This window comes from Streptopelia decaocto (assembly GCF_964273445.1).
Source record: "Streptopelia decaocto genome assembly, chromosome: 23".
Classification (NCBI taxonomy): Eukaryota; Metazoa; Chordata; class Aves; order Columbiformes; family Columbidae; genus Streptopelia; species Streptopelia decaocto.
Genome location: NC_138678.1, coordinates 1,896,778 through 1,916,738, shown reverse-complemented (window position 1 = coordinate 1,916,738; position 19,961 = coordinate 1,896,778). Strand labels below are relative to the sequence as shown.

At 53.7% G+C, this 19,961-nt stretch overlaps 1 protein-coding gene across 7 annotated transcripts in view; it reads left to right on the top strand.

Moving 5' to 3' along the window:
- MACF1 (microtubule actin crosslinking factor 1) overlaps positions 1–19,961 on the top strand; it is a 130,598-nt gene that overhangs the window by 92,302 nt on the left and 18,335 nt on the right. For all 7 annotated transcript variants that reach the window (XM_082071590.1, XM_082071586.1, XM_082071585.1 and 4 more), the window contains exons 58-74: positions 4,728–4,889; positions 5,021–5,191; positions 6,717–6,883; positions 7,653–7,812; positions 8,417–8,743; positions 9,736–9,820; positions 10,674–10,915; positions 11,032–11,238; positions 11,994–12,113; positions 13,085–13,192; positions 13,518–13,736; positions 14,648–14,851; positions 16,710–16,941; positions 17,789–18,015; positions 18,834–18,956; positions 19,050–19,151; positions 19,826–19,927. In XM_082071590.1, the coding sequence (XP_081927716.1) occupies positions 4,728–4,889; positions 5,021–5,191; positions 6,717–6,883; positions 7,653–7,812; positions 8,417–8,743; positions 9,736–9,820; positions 10,674–10,915; positions 11,032–11,238; positions 11,994–12,113; positions 13,085–13,192; positions 13,518–13,736; positions 14,648–14,851; positions 16,710–16,941; positions 17,789–18,015; positions 18,834–18,956; positions 19,050–19,151; positions 19,826–19,927 (2,958 nt within the window). The remainder of the gene's footprint in view (positions 1–4,727; positions 4,890–5,020; positions 5,192–6,716; positions 6,884–7,652; positions 7,813–8,416; positions 8,744–9,735; positions 9,821–10,673; positions 10,916–11,031; positions 11,239–11,993; positions 12,114–13,084; positions 13,193–13,517; positions 13,737–14,647; positions 14,852–16,709; positions 16,942–17,788; positions 18,016–18,833; positions 18,957–19,049; positions 19,152–19,825; positions 19,928–19,961) is intronic.

The window sequence follows — 19,961 nt, the reverse complement described above, 5'->3', positions numbered from 1 at the left end:
CAGCCAGCCCCGCCGTCCCCGAGCTGTCCGACACGGACTCGGTGCAGATGTTCCTGGAGCTGGAGGAGCAGTGTCTGAACGAGGACGATGGGGCCGTCCCTGCCTGCCAGGAGGTTCAGGTCTCCCCGATGGACTCGGGGGGGCTGGACACAGATCCGACCAAACAGTCTGGGGTGGCGGTCGAAGCGTGTCAGCGTACGGCCCCTTTGGACATCAGCGCTTCAGACTCTGCCGTCGTGTCGGATCTGGAAGACTTTGATGTCACCTGCAGCTCGCAGGTGCTGAGCGCGCTGGAGCCAGCGACGGAGCCCTTCTCGGAAAGGGACATGTCGGCTGTCACCCCGACGGACTCGGATGGAGGGACGTCCCCCAGCCCCATGGCCGCAGTGGGGCCGGGCTCCCTCCAGCCCTGCTCTCCGGCACCGGAGGATGAACCTGACCCGCTGGTGGACCTGGAGCTGGTGGACGGTTGCATGGTGGCTGTGCTGGTGGCTGGTGGGATGTCATCTCCTGAGCTGGGTGTACATCCAGCCTCTGGCTTGGAGGGAGCTGGTTACCCCAGCGCTCCGGTGGGGTGGGGTGAAGATAACCAAGACTTGCTGGACCATGACAGTGAAGCATCCCAGCTCCCTGAGGAGACCTGTCCTGGCCAAGTGTCCCCGTGCCACCCCCCAGCTCCTGACACGATAGCAGAGGAGCCACAGTCCCCTCCACAGCACCAGGAGGATGATATTGAGGGAACAGATCCATCAGGGACCTGTCACCTTCTGCCTGGAAGGACAGAGCTCCCCAGCTGGGATGTCCCAGAGCTGGTTTCTGAGGAAGAAGCCACAGATTTGGGATCAGAGAGTGATGGAGCTGAGGGCCAGACTCATCTGGCAGAAAGTGGGGATGCTCACCAGGCTTCTCCGCCGCCCTTCCACGCCGGCTCTGCATCAGAGCCGGGCTCCGAAGCTCCGACCACATCCCTGGCACTTCCCGAGGACCTTCTGTGGGGTGTGGATCCCCCGGGCCAGGACCTGGCTCTGGAAGGGGCTGCCCACGCTGAGGGGACCCCTGTGGATGTGTCCCCTGTGGAGGTGACTGTCACACACGGGGAGGCACCAGCAGCCGTCCTGCAGCCGGGAGACCTGGACTCGCTGTTTGCCTGCAGCTGGGGGGACCAGCCGCTGACACGGTGCCGGACCATGGTGCTGGACCCCCCAGAAGAACTTCCCACCATGTTGTCTCTGGCAGAGCAGCTTGTCCCCGATGCCACCCCATGGGATGTTGAGGGGCTTCATACCCTAGCTGACCCATCAGCACTGGGGGATGTGGCTGTCCCAGAGCCCCTGGGGACACCACCAGCCACTGAGGATCCTACTGCAGATGCTGAGGAACTATGCGTTGAGCACCCACCTCCAGATGCCACCACCGTCCCCGTGCCCTTAGCGGTGGCGGAGCTGCTGGCTGCGCCGCCGCCGTTTGCTGATGTGCCTGTTGCCACCGTGCCACCCGAAGCGGCCGACCCGCTGGTCTCCGGTGTCGGGGACCTCGGCAATGTCCCCGCGCCGCTGGCAGCGGGAGGGGCAGCGGTGGCCTTGGGAGATACAGACGACTTTGCCAACGTGGTTGTGCCGGCCCTGGGGGAGCCTGATTCCACCAAAGCGCTGGCTCTGGAGGGTGACCCCATTGCGACAGCGCCTGCAGTGGAGGCGGCAGCTTGGGACAGTCCCCCCTTTGCCTTCCCACCCCCCCCAGAGGGACCCCCCACCCCTGAGCTGCTTGTGCTGCCGGGTGCACAAACCCCCCGTCCCCCCAGCCCCGGGGAGGTGCCCACGGGCACGGAGGGACCCTCGGCCGCCGCTGCCATCGCAGAGGGGCCTCCTGCTCTGCCAGATGGATTCGTTCCGGATAACGAGGTATTTGTTGCTCAGGCGCTCGCAGACGGGGGTTCCAGGTGCAGCAATGGCTTTATTTTGCGCTGGGGGTGGGCGGGAGGTGGGACCGTGCTCGGTAACTCACGTCCACGATCCGCGGGGTTCAGGTTTTGAAATGCTCCCCCTCCCGAAGCCGCCTTGAATTTGGCAGGCAAAGAGCTGGCTGTGGGAATTGTGTGTTTTTCTAAGCAGAGGAGGCAAAAGGCTATCAGCGGTTATCTAAACTATTGTCTTCAACTTTTTTGGCTTATTAAGTCACTCAGATGTAAATCACAGACTTCAGAAAAACCTTCTTGCCGCATCGTGGCGAAGTGGTTCCTGCCTTTGAGGCAGAAAATATATTGGGAGAATCCTGCAAAAGAAATCAAGTGTGGATAATTCCTGTCCTGTGCGGTCACCGCTTTCTGTAGCTTGTTAAGTGAGCAATAAGGTGCTGGGGCTCCGAACGTGCGCAGGAAGGGGCTGAAATTCTCTGTGGCGTTTGGGGATTTGCTGATGCCTTTCGCCTGGAGAGCCCTCGGCGCTGGAGGTTCCCACAGCCGAGCGCTGATTTACTGCCATCTGGATTGGGAGAAAACTCACTAAGGAGACATCAGAAGTTAGTCAGCGCCGAAAATCCCCATTCGGTAGCAATTACTCATCCTTTGGATGGTGTCACTCTTTTAAGAAACGTGTGTGGAGGGGCTTGGGGAGATGCTTTCACACGGGGGGTCCATGTGAGCACGGGCTGGGGCGCCCGGTGTGGACCATAGCGATGAGAAAAAGAGCTTTTGGGTTCTTGCCGTTGTACGTCTCTTGTCCACAATTTGGTGTTGGCCTCGCTGGTGGGATATTTTCCATGTGGTTGTTAACCCTGTAAATCTTCCCCCTTGTTCAGATGTTGTAGAAGCCGTTGGTGGCCCCGGGTGTGCGCCGGGCCCTGCGTTCGGCAGCGCTGGGGTTAAGCACCGCGGCCGATGGGGGAAGCAGAAAGCCAGGGGATGCTTTAGGAAGCTTTTCTGGGAGCGAGGAGGAGGAGGAGGAAGAGGAGGAGGAGCGGTGGAGCAGATGTCCCTCTGCTCACCGAGCCCCCTGTCCCAAGCAGGACACCTCGCTCTGTGCTCCCCCTTGCAAAAGCTGTTCATTAAATACTTGTTTCAAAGCTGAGTCACAACGAGGTTAATGAACTCAATCGCTGGAATCGCTCACAAGTAGAGAAAAAACAAGTGTATTCACCACACTGGCTCCTCAGGCTGTTTGTGTGATGACCTTTGTGGCTCTCGGGCTGTACAGAGTCGTGTTTCGGGTGATTCCCATGTTGCAGGTACCCGTGGTCGGGTGGCCGGGCTCTCAATCCCTCCCTTCCCTGCTGCTTCAAACCCCTGCAGTTTGTTTGGCAGCGTGCACAGGGCTCGGCCCCAGCCCCACATGCCAGACTTATCAGCCTCCTCCTTTTGTGGCTTTGGCAGCTCTTAACAGCCAACTCCATATATAAACAGTAAGGGGAGAAGCGCCCGGGGAATCGGTGATTTCATGTCACCATTTACTTTTTTATAACCGTGGCATAATTCTCCCTGAGCAAACAGTTCTGGACAGTGTCTGCCAGCACCCAGTTCGCTTCGTGTCCCGCGGTGATGCCTCCCTGCCCTCAAAGAACTGAACTCCGGTTGGAAAATATCACTTTTTATTGAAGAACAGGGCAAAGAAAGTCAAGGAGGCCTCTCTTGCTCAGGCAGGGGACTTTTTGTGTGTGTATTTGGGGTTTCTTGGTGTGTTTGGGGGCTTTTGCCCGCCTTGTGTTCCTTCAGAAGCAAAGCATTGCTGGGTCCGGAGAGCCTTGGCGTCCCCGAGCCGCTGCTGGGCGAGTAGAGGTCTTGCATCCAAATGGGAATCAGTGGGAATGTCTCAATGTGTTCTCGGGCACGTGGGGAGGAGGACGCTTGAGAAAGCAGCATCTGGCTGCGATCCCACCGCTTTCCAAAGAGAAAATGATGCAACAGGGCCGAGCGCTGCCCCGGTGACCTGTGCTCTGGATGGGCTCGTGGGCCAGGGGACCAGAGTAAGTGATGGAGGACTCCGGTCACTTTTCCAGGGGCTTGTGCTGTTCGATCTGGTTTGTCCCTCGGTGCACAGGTGGTTACGGCAGATCCGCAGCTCTGATAACACTCATCTCCCCCGCAGAAACACGATTTCCCTGCTGCCTGTCTTCACAATGAGGAGCTTCATTCACTCTCCTCCCCCTTCCCTATCAAATATTGTTTTTTTTGGTTTTGAAAAGCTTTCCCCCACAGGATTCCCAGGCAGGATCATGCCAAATATGTGGTGCGCTAAACGCCTGGTGCATTAATTGCCTATTGCCTTTGTCTTTCGAAACACAGCGAGCTTCTCGGTGTCTGTAATTTCGTGGTGAACAAAACTCGGGTGATGTCAGGTCTCCGTTCTCAATGGCTTCACTGTGAGAATCGCTTCGGGTTTTTCCCCAGGAGTATTATTTCCCAATCGGGTGGCTGACCAGAGCCAACACTCTCATTTTTTCCCCCATTTGCTGTCTCCGCCTTGCTTCAGTCCTTGGAAAAAGGGGATTTACCCGTTTAAAAGCAAAGGTGGATCGTTATTAATCACGAGCTGTGCTTCAGACCAGCAAAAACCTGCAACATCTGTGTTACTGGGTCAAGGGGAGGGTATTTAGAAAAGGTATTTAGAAAACTTGCACAGCTAATAAAATCAGTGCAAGTAGCATATTCACTGTGTTCGCTGAAGGATGGAGGGACCGAAAGAGCACCAGGCGGGTTATAAATACCTTTTCTGTCCCACCCTTCCCATCCCCAGCTGTTCCAGAAGGAACAAGTGGATCCTCTCCAGCTCAAGCTACAACAAGTCAATGGGGTTGGTCAAGGACTCATCCAAAGCGCCGGCAAAAACTGTGACGTCCAAGGGCTGGAGCACGACATGGAAGAAATCAACACCCGCTGGAACACCCTCAACAAGAAGGTCAGAGGGGCTGTAACTGGGTTTTCTTGGCCCCGTTGGGGTCTGGGAGAAGAAAGGGGTCACGGGCAGGGAGCTGAGGTGTGGACGCATCGCTGCCCTGACGGTGCAATGGGGTTGTTTTTGGGGCGCAGGTGGCCCAAAGAGTCGCCCAGCTGCAGGAGGCCCTGTTGCACTGCGGGAAGTTTCAGGACGCGCTGGAGCCGCTGCTGAGCTGGCTGGCGGACACCGAGGAGCTCATCTCCAACCAGAAACCGCCCTCGGCCGAGTACAAGGTGGTGAAAGCCCAGATCCAGGAGCAGAAGGTGAGTGAGCAAGCGGTTGGCTCCATGGCAGCCAGGCAATACTTTGGGGGTCCAGCTCTAAAGATAAAGCGTAGCTGGGATGCTCACAAACATGCTTCTTCCATGGTGGCTCTTCTACCAGCTCCCCACATCCTAACGCCATAAAAACACAGCTCGTTGGCCCTCATGTCGCCTAAATCACCAGCGTCACTTTGTTGTCCTGAAGTTTCCTGCTGGTTTTGCTGGTTGGCCGTGTTTTTCCAGCCCTGTTTGGGGTTTTTTTGTGCTGGTAATTCTGCTGCGTCAGGAACAAGCTGGTGGTGTAGGTACCGGTTTGGGTGTTTGGACAAAACCAATGTACAAACGGCAAGAACAAACACGAGGCGTGCCGGTGTTTGCAGAGATAACAGCGGGGCCCGGCGCCTGCCCGCGGATGAAAGTTCAAGTGTGGTTGTGGTCAAACGCTTTAGGAACGAATTCTTAGCGAGGCTTGGTCTGATATATTGAGGCTTTGAAGAGGAAATTTATTTAAAGTGCGACTTAAGAACTTGGTAAGTTTGGGGGGGTGATAGGGAAGTCTCTCTGGCACGGAAGCGCTTTGAATCTCTTTTAGAAGAGGGTATTTCAGTTGGAATGGACCTGCAATGATGATCTAGGCCAACTGCCTGACCACTTCAGGGCTGCCCGAAAGTTAAAGCATCACAGAATCCGAGAATGTCAGGGGTTGGAAGGGACCTCAAAGCTCATCCAGTGCAATCCCCCCATGGAGCAGGAACACCCAGATGAGGTTACACAGGAAGGTGTCCAGGCGGGTTGGAATGTCTGCAGAGAAGGAGACTCCACAACCCCCCTGGGCAGCCTGGGCCAGGCTCTGCCACCCTCACCCCAAACAAGTTTCTTCTCGTATTTAAGTGGAACCTTTTGTGTTCCAGTTTGAACCCATTGCCCCTTGCCCTATCATTGGTTGTCACTGAGAAGAGCCTGGCTCCATCCTCCTGACACTCCCCCTTTATATATCTGTAAACATGAATGAGTCCCCCCTCAGTCTCCTCTTGTCCAGCTCCAGAGCCCCAGCTCCCTCAGCCTTTCCTCACACGGGAGATGCTCCACTCCCTCCAGCATCTTGGTGGCTGCGCTGGACTCTCTCCAGCAGTTCCCTGTCCTGCTGGAACTGAGGGGCCACAACTGGACACAATATTCCAGGTGTGGTCTCCCCAGGGCAGAGCAGAGGGGCAGGAGAACCTCTCTGACCTACTGACCACCCCCTTCTAACCCACCCCAGGTACCATTGGCTTCCTGGCCACAAGGGCCCAGTGCTGGCTCACGCTCATCCTGCTGTCCACCAGGACATATTGTTATTATTTGCTTTTGAACTGGTTTTGATGGCAGAGGCCGTCCCGCTGGGCTGGCTTTGGTCTCAGCCCCACGCTTAGGGCGGTTTTCAGCCACAATTAGAGCATGGATCTCTCTGAGGGCTACAAGAGGTTCTGCCTGATCCAATCTGGTAACTTTTATCTCCTCCCGTGTTCCATTTCTGACGCTAAAGCTGCTCCAGCGACTCCTGGATGATCGCAAAGCCACCGTGGAGATGATCCAAGCGGAGGGCGGCCGGATCGCGCAGTCGGCCGAGCCCACGGACCGGGACAAGATCGTGGGTCAGCTGGAGATGCTGGAGCGTCGCTGGGCCGGGTTGCTGGGCCGAGCGGCCGCAAGGTGAGGGGAAAACTGTCCCACCGGCCAAAAACACTGGCGACAAGCTCGTCCGGCAATTCACGGTGCCCCCGGAGCCTGGGGTTACAACACGTGGGGAGCTGGCGGGGATTCCTGTGCAGATACATCCTGGAAACGTGGAAACAGCTGGAAAACATGAGAAATCAAAGCCTGTTTGGGGAGCTGAAGTTGATAGCGCTGGTTTACAATGGCAGGGAAGAGCTCGGATTAAATAAATTCCCTGCAGGGGATGGGATGTTATTTTTATTCCTTTAAGCCCTAATGTTTAACTTTAGCAGCAACATCCTGTTGACACCTTTCTGCTGCCTGAATCTCATTTGTGGGTTGCTGGTTGCTACATAAGTTAATATTTGAGGTTATAAAGTGACTTTTGAGGACCAGATTTGACCTCCCAGTGTTTAAATCACTGCCAACTAGATGGATTGTCCATCTAGGACTTGTACCTGTGCTGGGCTGTTGTTGAATAGAAGCTCTGAAACACCAAGAGCCTGGCCACAAGGACAAGGGGTGATGGTTTTAAACTAAAGGAGGGAGATTCAGGCTGGATATAAGGAAATTGTTGCCCTGAGGGTGGTGAGAGCCTGGCCCAGGTTGGCCAGAGAGGTGGTGGATGAACCATCCCTGGAGACATCCCAGGCCAGGCTGGACGGGGTCTGAGCAACCTGAGCTGGTGAAGATGTCCCTGCTCATGGCAGGGGGGGCACAGGGGGACATTTGAAGGTCCCTTCAACCCAAGCTGTTCTTCCCACAGGCAGAAGCAGCTGGAGGACATCCTGGTCCTGGCAAAACAGTTCCACGAAACCACGGAGCCCGTGTCGGACTGGCTGTCGGTGACCGAGAAGAAACTGGCCAACTCGGAGCCCATCGGTACCCAAACGGCCAAAATCCAGCAGCAGATCAGCCGGCACAAGGTGGGACCTGCGTGCGAGCAGGAGCTGCTGGGGGCTGTCACTGGGTCCCACTGGGGCGGGTGGTTCTGCCGTCGGTTTGGAGTCTCAAAAGCTAATTCCTATATTAAGAAAATACCCTGTAAACAGTATATCTCTTGTAAACAACATCTTCAGCCAGGCAGTTCAGGCACGCATCAAGCCAAATACAGATGTTCTCATTTTATTTATTATTATTTCTTTAGTATATTTACTGTTATTTATTTATTATTGGGGGGTGGTACAAACAGGTGGTCAGGACTTATCCACGCTTTATGTACAGAGAAGGCTGCGAACCCTAAACCACCAGCGTGGGTCAATATTAAACCGGTGTCTTTACACCTTAATCACAGAATATGATTCACCTTGCAGCAAACATATCTTGCTCTACGTACAAAACCCATTCCCATTCTCGTGTTTCTTTCAAACCCTTTTTATTTGATGCAGTCCGCCCGTTCACGGGCGGCTTTGTGTCTCCATCCCTCCAGTTGCGTCCGTTACTTTTTATGTTTGTTTCTTTTATTTAATCCATTTGTTTCGCTCATTTTTTTTTCCTTTCTGTTGTCCGTTTTATCCTCCCGCCATTCAGGCTCTAGCGGACGAGATAGAAAGCCACGCGGCCGACGTGTCTCGGGCGCTCGGTGTCGGGCAGTCCCTCTCCTCCCTGAGCTGCGCCGCTGAGCGCAGGCTGCTGGCAGAGAAGCTCGAGTCTCTGCAGAGCCGCTACGGCGAGGTCCAGGACCGGTGCTGCCGAAAGGCCGCGCTGCTGGACCAGGCTCTATCTAACGCCAGGCTCTTTGGGGAGGAGGAGGTGGAGGTGCTCAACTGGCTGGCTGAGGTGGAGGACAAGCTCAGCTTGGTATCCGTAAAGGATTACAAACGGGACGTCCTGCAGAAGCAGCATGCCGACCAGCTGGTATTTTCTGTTTTTCTTCCATCGTTTTATGTTGTTTATTTTGTCGCATTCGTCTGGTTTTATTTTAGTTCCCCGCCTGGCTTTAATTCCGCAAAGCTCGTTCGGCCCCTGGTTCTCTTCTTGGCTTGGAGGAGTGTAAAGAGATTTCATGTGTTTCAAAGAAACAGTAATCGTGGCCCTAAAAAATGGGTTTCCCGGGGGAAACTTCAAATTATTCATTTGCTTTGTGAACAATGTCTGAGCAAGCTTGGCCACCCCGTGCCTTTAGAAAGCTGGACGCTGCTTCCAAGAACAAGAGCTTCAACCGCCCGGTGGGTTTTCCGAGCCAGGCTGGCCACCGAGGAAGCCGTCTGCTTCCGTGCCCGGGGCCGTGCGCGCTCTTGAAAACAGGGAGGTGATGTCCAATACAAGGGCAAGTTGTATCCAACACGTATCCAATGGGTTTGCTCTAAGATTTGGGTCTTCAGGTCCCACAAGTCCTAATAATTCCCATGTCAGGATGAATGGACAGGTTTGCTCTAAGATTTGAGTCTTTGGGTCCCAATAATTCCCATAGCAGGGTGACTGGACAAGTTTGCTCTAAGATTCAGGTCTTTGGGTCCCACGAGTCCCAGTAATTCCCATATCAGGATGGCTAGACAGGTTTGCTCTAAGATTCGGGTCTTTGGGTCCCACAAGTCCCAGTAATTCCCTTAGCAGAAGGATGAATGGACAGGTTTCCTCTAAGATTTGAGTTTTTGGGTCCCACAAGTCCCAATAATTCCCATAGCAGGGTGACTGGACAGGTTTGCTTTAAGATATAAGTCTTTGGGTCCCACAAGTCCCATTAATTCCCGTAGCTGGAGAAGGTTGGCTAGATAAGCATTGGATGTGTTGTCCACCCTCCCGTGCCCAGCAGGAGCAGCTCATGCTCTCCGTGGCATCTCTGGCCGGTGGGACATGTGGACCTGCCCGCAGAAGGATAATTAACCCAAATTTACCTTTCTCTCCAGGCTTTGAATGAGGAAATTGTGAACAGGAAGAAGAACGTGGACCAAGCCATTAGAAACGGGCAAGCTCTTCTGAAGCAAACCACAGGTAACACGAATTGCTGGGCACCCCCTGAGCCATCCAAGGGGTCTGGGAAGCCCCCTGTCCTCTGCAGCGATACGTTGTTTGGGGGAGGCTGTTCTCCTTCACATCTAATTTCCCTTTGGATGCTCTGAGAGTAGCTGATTTGCACCCAGAGCCACAAACACTCCAGCTTAGTAAATCCCGAGTCCCAGCCTTAGCGAGCGGGTGATTCCCACCGCCGGTGTGATGATGCTCAGCGCTGAGCGGCCCCACAACGCAAGGGAGGGTTTTCTCATTGCATCCAGCTGCTCAATCACGTGGAAAGAGGTTAAAAATACACCCAGCCCTTTCCTAATCTCGCTTTCCCATGCTGAGCAGTTGCTGCTGTTGCCACGTGGGTGTGAGTTTATGTTTACGAGTGGGAAAAAAGGTCGGGGAGATGCGTTTCCTTCAGATGTGGTCTGCGCGGAGCAGATGCACGGACCTCTGTCCTTGTGGGAGTCGCGTAGCAGGAAGAGCGATCACAAAGAATTTGGCTTGCAGTTTCGTGTCCTCTCGGAAACAGCAGTAAAGAGCGACTTGGACCTTTTCTTTGGGAGCTGTGACACGGTAGTTGAGAGCTGTGGTGGCTTTGAGGCTTGTGGCAAAGCCAGGTTTCACGGCCCACTTCCATCCTTTGCCAGGGAGGAGCGGACGTTACGCTGGTAGAAAATATCAGCTCTAAGAGTAGCTTCCTGGCTGTAAAAATAGGCTGAGAAATTGCACTGATATAAAGCAAAGCGAGACTGGAAATAGCTATTTAAAATCCGGGGGAATGGGGCAGGTGGCTGCTTAAACCTTCCTGCAGCCCCCAGCCCAGCGTCGTTTGCCCCTGCAGGGGAGGAGGTGTTGCTGATCCAGGAGAAGCTGGATGGAATCAAGACCCGCTATTCGGACATCACGGCCGCCAGCTCCAAGGCCCTGCGCACGCTGGAGCAGGCTCGCCAGCTGGCCACCAAGTTCCAGTCCACGCACGAGGAGCTCACCGGCTGGATGAGCAAAGTGGAGGACGAGTTGGCTTCTAGCGGCGGACAATCCCCCGCCGGCGAGCAGATCCCCCAGTTCCAGCAGAGGCAAAAGGTGCGAGCTGGTGGGGACGTGAGGATGGGAGCTGGTGGGGGTTTGCTCACTGTTTTGGGAGCTGGAGGGGGGTGACACGTGCAGAACACTGAGACAGACACATCTCCCTTCCACAGGAGCTGAAGAAGGAGGTGATGGAGCACCGGCTCGTCCTGGACACGGTGAACGAGGTGAGCCGAGCTCTGCTGGAGCTGGTGCCCTGGCGGGCGCGCGAGGGGCTGGATAAACTTGTATCGGACACCAACGAGCGCTACAAGCTGGTCAGCGACACCATCAAGCAGAGGGTGGAAGAAATCGATGCTGCTATTCAGAGGTCTCAACAGGTAATTGAATAACCCGGCCGGAGGCTGATGGGGTTTCTCAGCAGGGTGGGAGCAGGCAAATCGGAACTGCTCCAGCCTGACACAAGGGCTAGATGCCATCAGCAACACCACGGCATTAACCGGTCCCACCAACGGCTTGTGTCAGAGGGGCTGGTTTCTGACCCATCCCATTGCATGTGGTTTGGAGGGGACAACTCCAGGGCAACGCCACGTTATCCTGCCTACGGGCTTTTGCTTGCGCGCGTGATGTAGATGGTATAAAACTCATCACAGGTGACATTCAGGCCTGGAAGAACATCACCCTCTGTTGTGATAGCACGGGGGTTTGTTCCGGGTAAATGGTCATCTCAAAAAGGTCTTGTTCTGCGCAGACTGAGGGCTGTGGAGTGTGGTGATTAACTGCCCACGCTGGCTTTGAGCGTGGGCTCCACAATGCTGAACGTGCGAGCAAAAGCAGCATGTAAAATAGAGTCGTCCCTTTCCCCACGGGCAGTGGGGGTGTAGAGAAGGGTGGTGGCTCCCCCTGTGCTGCAGTGATGCTCCATGCCCCCAAACTAACTCCGGGAGCTGTGGGGCAGCTCTGCTGCTCCCCTGAGAGTGAAGCGTTGAGTCGCAAACACGTGTCCACCCCAAAGTCCCCACCAGTGCATGTCCGGGTGAGGGATTTGTCCCCTGCATCCCGCTGGGTACCCCCACATCTCCCACCATCCCCAGCTTGCTGTGTGCTCTAACCCGCACTGTGTGTCCTCTCCCAGTACGAGCAGGCGGCCGACGCGGAGCTGGCCTGGGTGGCCGAGACCACGCGGAAGCTGATGGCTCTGGGTCCCATCCGCCTGGAGCAGGACCAGACGACGGCCCAGCTGCAGGTGCAGAAGGTCCGTGCGCACTCAGGGATGAGGAGGGATGGATGCGGGTTGGGTTTGGAAGGGGTTGGCTTTACCCTGGAGAAGCTTCTGGGGTTTGCGGCACCGGGGGAGATGCAGCACTTGTCCTTGGTGAGTAAAAGGGAAAAAAAAATGAGGGAGAAAAAGGATTTAGAGAAAGGAAGTGTTGGGTTTCTAAATGAAAAAGCCTCTTGTGTGTTTGCAGGAGCCAAAACCTTTGCACAGTGGGTTAAAGCAGATGGATGCTTGAGAGAGAGCTGCTCCTTCCCAAGGCTTTTCCTGCAGCCGCTGGAACGGGCTCTGCCTGGGAAGGGTTTAGGGAAATGTATATATTGATTAATGAGTGTGCTTTTACATTTGCTTTTTGCTCATTGTTCCTTGCAGTGGGGGACTCCTCGTTTCCCCCCGGCAGCCAGACGTGGAACAAAGAGACGCTGGGGTGGTTTTTGTTTCTATCTTTGAGATGAGCTCATGCCTGAAAGAACGTGCACTTTAAATAAACGGCCCTTTTCTTCCCTTCTCAGCCTCGGCAATCAGAGCAGTGAACAGGCTTATTGGATTTAAAAAAAAGACATTATTATGAGGGAGGGGGACTGAAACGTCGAGCATTAAGTTAAATTGAGCTCAGCTTGGCTTCCCGCGTGGACCTTGGGAATGGCAGACTTATTGGTAGATGCAATTCTGGAGAGCATCGCTTGGGTGGGTTAACGTGGTCGCTAACGAATGGGTGGTGGAGCTTTTGAGGACCCTGGCTGTGGAAGTTGCCTGACGTACCTCATTCCAAGAGCTGTTTCCAGGCCTTCGCAAAAGAGCGAGGTTGATGGAGATGAGTCATGAGCAAAGCACGCAGCAATCTGCATTTTCGGCCAGGTTTTCGGTGCGCAGCAGGACGCCTGTGCTGAGTTTTGCGCAGTCTCGGGGTCCCGCTCTGATCTCTCCCCTTCCTTTGCCCGTTTCTGCAGGCTTTTTCCATCGACATTATCCGGCACAAAGACTCCATGGATGAACTGTTCAGCCAGCGCAATGAGATCTTCGGGACGTGCGGGGAGGAACAAAAAGCCATTCTCCAGGTGAGCTCCCTCTGCTATTTCCCACGCTGGGAAGACGAACGCTCGGCTCTTCCACAGCCTGAACTAGTTTAAAATGACTCCATCCTCAGTAATTCCCACCAGCGTTAGAAATCTCTTTGCATTTATTACTTTCCTTTATTGCATATTTTTATTGTAGCGTTTGAGGATGGGCTGTGGGGATAGCAGGGGTTTCTGAGGCTGCTTTAATTGGAATTACAGCTTGTGCGCATGGAAAGCCACCAAAGGCACCTCCTGCTCTTCCAGCTGGCGCTTTCCCTGGGCCCTTTCACCTCCCTTTTGAACGTTTTCTGGTTGTGTTTCGCAGGAGAAGACCGAGGCGCTGGTGCGGCAGTACGAGGCCGTGAGCCAGCTCAACTCGGAGCGGTACGCGCGCCTGGAGCGCGCCCAGGTCCTGGTCAACCAGTTCTGGGAGACCTACGAGGAGCTGAACCCCTGGATCGAGGAGACGCAAACGCTGCTGGCGCAGCTGCCGCCCCCGGCCATCGACCACGAGCAGCTCAAGCAGCAGCAGGAGGACATGAGGGTAAGAGGACGCGGCGGTTGCATCTCCTGTGCCATCAGTTCTTCTGTCTTAAATGAAGGGGTAGTGCTTGCAGGGCTGAGAGCACCGCTTGCCTATTTTTTTCCTATTTTTTTCCTTTTTTTTTTCGTATTTTTTTCCTAGTTTTTTCCTATTTTTTTCCTTTTTTATTTTTTTCCTTTTTTTCCTATTTTTCTTTTTTTTCCTTTTTTTCCTATTTTTCTTTTTTTTTTCCTTTTTTCCCTATTTTTTTCCCTTTTTTTCCTTTTCTCTATCTTTTTTTCCCTATCTTTTTTTCCCTATCTTTTTTTCCCTATCTTTTTTTCCCTATCTTTTTTTCCCTATCTTTTTTTCCCTATCTTTTTTTCCCTATCTATCTTTTTTTCCCTATCTTTTTTTCCCTATCTTTTTTTCCCTATCTTTTTTTCCCTATCTTTTTTTCCCTATCTATCTTCTTTTCCCTATCTTCTTTTTCCCTTTTTTTTTTCCCCTATTGTTTTCTTTTCCTATTTTTTCCCCCCATTCTCTTCTTGTTGGGGCTGCTGCCCATGTCCCCCCATGTGGCAATCACTAGTTCCATTAGAGTTCCAGATTGCGCCCGAGGGAGCCCGGCAGCCTTCGCATCCCCCGCCCGCCCGTGCTGGGGCAGAACCGCTTTCTGCTTTTAGGGTAGCGAGTTGCAAAGGGCATTTTCTCAGCCGTTTCCCATGGGGCTGTGGGGGGGTCAGGACCGTGCCGGGTGCTGAACCATGGACGTGTATGGAAAATCCAAGTGCCGTGCGCTTGGCAGGCGCCGGGATGAGAAATCAGCGGTGAGACTTCACCACCAGATACGATCGCTGCTCCCGGAGTGTTGAAACAGGCAGTGGCTTTCAATAGATTCCTAACTAAACATCCCCCATCCTATTCCCTAGCAACTGCGAGAGTCCATTGCTGAACACAAGCCGCACATTGACAAGCTGCTGAAAATCGGGCCGCAGCTCAAGGACCTCAACCCCGAGGAAGGCGAGATGGTGCAGAACAAATACTCGACGGCCGAGGCCATGTACGCCAAAATCAAGGAGGAGGTGTGCCAGCGCGCGCTGGCGCTCGACGAGGCCGTCTCGCAGTCCACCCAGGTACACTGGGGTGCAAAGGAGCCACGTCTTGTCGTCACGGTCCCCTGGGGGAGCCACGTGCTTTGAAACGTGGTTTTATTCTGCGTGTTAGGGGTGTAAAACCCTTTACAAGGCGTAGTGTGGTCAGATGCCTCCAGGGGATTTTCCTGCTGGGAAAGGAGGGGTGAAGGCGTTTGAATCTTGCCGTGGTAAAGAGGGTAATAAATTTTTACAGCCTCGATAATGATGCTCCTTCAAAACGGGGCTGTTTTGGCATCCACCCAAGGTTAGAAGGGCCCGGAGAGGCTCTTTAAAGAGCTTGGAGAGATAAGTTTCGTTTCTGATAAGCTGTGTGTGCAGCAAACAGCCACGGGATCCTTTGTATGGGAGAGCGAAGGGTCTTCTCCAGGGTCTGAGCATCTCCAGGGCACATCGGTGGCTGGAGGAGCGGAGATGTGAAGCGAAAGGCAGAGACCATAGGTGCTAAAGCCCAGAAAAGCGGTGAAGATTTTCTGCCGCCGAGGGTTTACGACCCCTAATTCTGTTCCATTCCGCCCTGCGTTACCGTAGAACAGTTGGTTTTGTCGCGTCTGGGTGTTTATTTTGTTTATTCCTGTATTGTGTAGTCACTTCTCTTGGTTTGCACTTGTATTAACTCCGAGTTTTTCCCCCCCCACACCCCCTTCCCGTCTCATCTCTCACCCCCACTGTGGAATGTGTTGTCTGTGTGTGTTGCCGCCCGTCCTCCCCACGTGGTCCCATTTCATTCTTGTGTTGACCGCGTCCCACCATTGCAGATTACGGAGGTAAGCCCCACCACCCCCCATCTTCATTTACGCTCTTCCTTTGGCCTAATTCAATTGTACACCCAGACTTTGACTTCTGGTCCGCGCACAGCAGAGAACGCGCTTACAAATTCACTCGTCGGGCCTGAAAAACCCCGTTTCTGAGATGGCTTTTGTCGCGTTGCCGCCTGGTCGGGGCTGTGGGAAATGCTGCTGGGAAATGCCTCCTGCAAAGCGGAGGTTTTGCTTTCAGAGCGGTTCTGGAGCCCCCTGCTCTGGCTGGACTTGCCGGTTTGCTCCTGCTTGTTGCTCCCGATCAACTTTGCACCGAGAACCCGTCTCGTCTCTGCTGGTAGAGCCTGGGATTTGGTGAACACCTGCAGGGCTGTGTTCACCAGCAGAGATGGTTTGGGGTCTTTAAGGCCAAAGTTGACTTTTCTTTAAAACAAAATATTAAATAATAGTAATAAATCCTGCTAGATCCCCTTCCTGTCCCACTCCTGGCTTTCTGGTTGTGCTTTGGGTGACATCGCGGCTCTGCGGCCTGCAGCCTCTCCACAGCTCCCGCCACCCCTGCCGGCTGCAATTCCTGCTGCTGTTGCACCAAATGGAGCTGATTTCCCTCTGCACCAAACACGGGCGCGTTTCCAGCACCATCTTTGCACACATGCTGAGGTTGGACATGGCACTTAGTGCCATGATCTAGTAAACGGACTGGAGTTGGACCAAGGGTTGGACTTGATGATTTCTGAGGTCTTTTCCAACCCAGTCCATTCTGTGATTCTGTGATTGGGTTCTTTTACCACGCTGCTCGCAAAAAGCAAGGGCAAAATGTGCATTATATCGGGTTGAACCCGGTGATAAGTCGCTGCTGTGTTTGTTCCCCATTACCTGTGCCAGCTCTGTGGGTCCATACAGCTCGAGCTGGTGCAGCAAAGGGAAGCGGAGGCAGGAGAACAGGAGGCTGCAGGTTTATTTGCTGTTGCAGACCATGTTTGTCCTCTCCGAGAGGCCGCGAAGGGCTGTTGCACACTCAGGGAGCGACGCAGCGTTGCTCGGTCGTATCTTACCCTAATGGATTTGTTCTCCTCCAGTTCCACGACAAGATCGAGCCCATGCTGGAGACGCTGGAGAGCCTCTCGTCCCGCCTGCGGATGCCGCCCCTCATCCCCGCCGAGGTCGATAAGATCCGGGAGTGCATCAGCGAGAACAAAAACGCCACGGTGGAGCTGGAGAAGCTGCAGCCGTCCTTCGAGGCCCTGAAACGCCGCGGGGAAGAGCTGATCGGCCGATCGCAGGGAGCGGACAAGGACCTGGCAGCCAAAGGTACCTGCGGGTGGATCGAACAGGAGGTGCCGGTGGCAGCGTCCAGCGTCTCCTACCCCAGCACCCATAGCACCCATCTTCCCCCATGTTGGGTGTTGGCGAGGCCAGACCTTGAATCCTGGAGTCAGTTTTGGGCCTATGGTTTAATGGCAGTGTTGGGTTGGACTCGATCTTGAGGGTCTCTTCCAACCCAAATGCTTCTGATTCTATCGCTGTTGCGGAGGCTTTGGTGTCCATGGGGTGTATTTCAGAGGGTCTCCCGGCCTTAGGAGGAAGGATGAATCCTCTGTATGGAAATTGGTGTCTGTTTCCATGTGGAGCAGACAGGGTGGCATCAACCAGAGGAAAATGAACCATTTGTGGCTTCTCAGGCGGAGATTTCAGCTCAGCTGAGCCCTCACCCAGAGCTGCTCTCCTGTGGCAGCCGTTGGTGGCCCCTGTGAAATGATTTGTTGGTGTCAATTCAGCATCTAATGGAAGGCAGGAACATCCCCAGCACAAAAAGACCTGTCAGCGCGATTGGCACTAATTGGCACCTTTGTTGGCAGCTCAACAGCGGCTCATGGACCGAGCGTAGACTTCACGCTAGAGGTGACCAGAACAGAGGGTCATTGGATGGAGGGTGTGTGGGCAAATTTGCCCCTAGCTTGCCTGCACATAAATAAAGGCTTTATTTCTGCAAGCTGGAGTTTCTCATGTCCCAAGTGAATGCTCCGATAGTCCTGGTTGTCTTTAATTCCCATCTGAATATTCTCTTGGCTGTTTCTAAATGGGAAGTGTTTGCAAAACGCTTTTGAGTTGTAAAAGGGTTTCCTTCTTCACGGAATGCTTTCCTTCCCTTCCTCAGTCATCCAGGATAAGTTGGATCAGATGGTGTTCTTCTGGGAGGACATCAAAGCTCGGGCAGAGGAGCGTGAAATGAAGTTCCTCGATGTCCTGGAGCTCGCGGAGAAGTTCTGGTATGACATGGCAGCCCTGCTGACAACCATCAAAGACACGCAGGACATCGTTCACGACCTGGAGAGCCCAGGCATTGACCCCTCCATCATCAAGCAGCAGGTGGAGGCGGCGGAGGTGAGAACTGTGGGGCTGGAGCTTGTCTGCACCAGCTTGTGAGCTCAACTGGGACAGATCTTAGATACCAACGTGGCCAGAAGTGGCTGCAAAACCCTTTTGTAGGCAGCTGGGTTACGAAATGTTATTTCCATCGCAATTTGGAGCAACCTCCTGTTTCAGACGAGGAAAAGATGCTTAAATCCCGTCATCTGTGGCTGTTTTGGGAAGCTTATCACGCGTCTGGTCAGAGTTGGCTGCCCACGTGTTTCAATGCAGGAGTTTGTGTGGCGCTGCTCCCAGTCTCACTCGAAGGCACCCAAGTGCTGTCTAGCGTGGGAAGTGTGTATTTAGATTTTGGTTAGACCGGAGATAAGTGTAAAGCTGGATGGGTTTGGATTTGTGTGTTGTTGGTTGTTTCGAATAAGTGGTGAAATCCACTTCAGGTGGATTTGACTTGACTCAGACACTGGGGAGTGAGTTTGTTTGTGCTTTGCTAAGTTTGTCCTTGCTCTTTCCCTCCCATAAACACTTTGCTTTGCAACTTCAGAGTCTCAAAAGCTATATTGACAAAATACCCTGGTAAACAGTACATCTCTTGTAAACAACATCTTCAGCCAGGGAGTTCAGGCACATGTCGAGCCAAATACAGATGTTCTTACTTTATTTTATTCCCCAACCCCTACACACAGCGCTGGTTCCGCTGTGGCCAGAGCTGGGAGCAAACTAGTTTGATGCTGGTGATGCTGGTGAGCAGGAAGGACCCTCCTGTTCACGGGGCAATTTTGGAAGAGCATTTAATAATAACCACTTTTCTTTTGTCTCTGTGTTCCATGCAGACTATTAAAGAGGAGACAGACGGCTTGCACGAAGAGCTGGAGTTCATCCGGCTCCTTGGAACTGATTTAATTTTTGCCTGTGGCGAAACTGAGAAACCAGAAGTGAAGAAGAGCATTGATGAGGTAGGAAAAGCAGCAGATAAAATCACGTAGGAGCAAGTGGGAGCTCTGGTCGAAGAGCCTGGCGAATTTTGTGGGCAATCTTGTGTTCCGCAGATGAACAACGCGTGGGAGAATCTAAACAAGATGTGGAAGGAGAGGCTGGAGAAGCTGGAGGAAGCCATGCAGTCGGCTGTGCAATACCAAGATACGCTGCAAGTAAGAGGCAGGGAGGTTGGTGTGGGGTGGGTAGAGCTTGGGAACACCCCTGCGAATCCTCTCCCTGGTACGTGCTGGGATTTGCACAAATGCAAAGCAGAAAATGTCTCCTGTGCGAGGGTTTGCAGCCTCTGATAGAGCCTGAGCTCAACAACCAGCTCCAAGGAAGAGCACATCATAGAATCACAGAATGGTTTGAGTCAAAGGGACCTTCAAATGTCCCCTAGTGCCACCCCTGCCATGACAGGGACATCTTCACCAGCTCAGGGTGCTCAGACCCCGTCCAGCCTGGCCTGGGATGTCTCCAGGGATGGTTCATCCACCACCTCTCTGGCCAACCTGGGCCAGGCTCTCACCACCCTCAGGGCCAACAATTCCTCCTCATGTCCAGCCTGAATCTCCCTCCTTTAGTTTAAACCATCACCCCTTGTCCTGTCACAACAGGCCCTGCTCAAAAGTCTGTCCCCATCGTTCTTATCAGCCCCTTTTAAGTACAGAGAGGTGCAATAAGGTCTCCCCGGAGCTTCTCTTCTCCAGGCTGAACACCCCAACTCTCTCAGCCTGACCCATAGCAGGGGGGTCCATCCCACCATCCAGATATTTGATGGGATTTGTCTTCAGGGGGGAGGACGCTTCACCATTCCCTTTGCTAACGGTGTCCTCGCCCCATCCAGGCCATGTTTGACTGGCTGGATAACGCCGTGATCAAGCTCTGCAACATGTCTGCTGTCGGCACGGACCTCAACACGGTGAAGGAGCAGATGAACGAGATGAAGGTACCAGTGGGACCAGTTCTCCAGCACTTGCTTC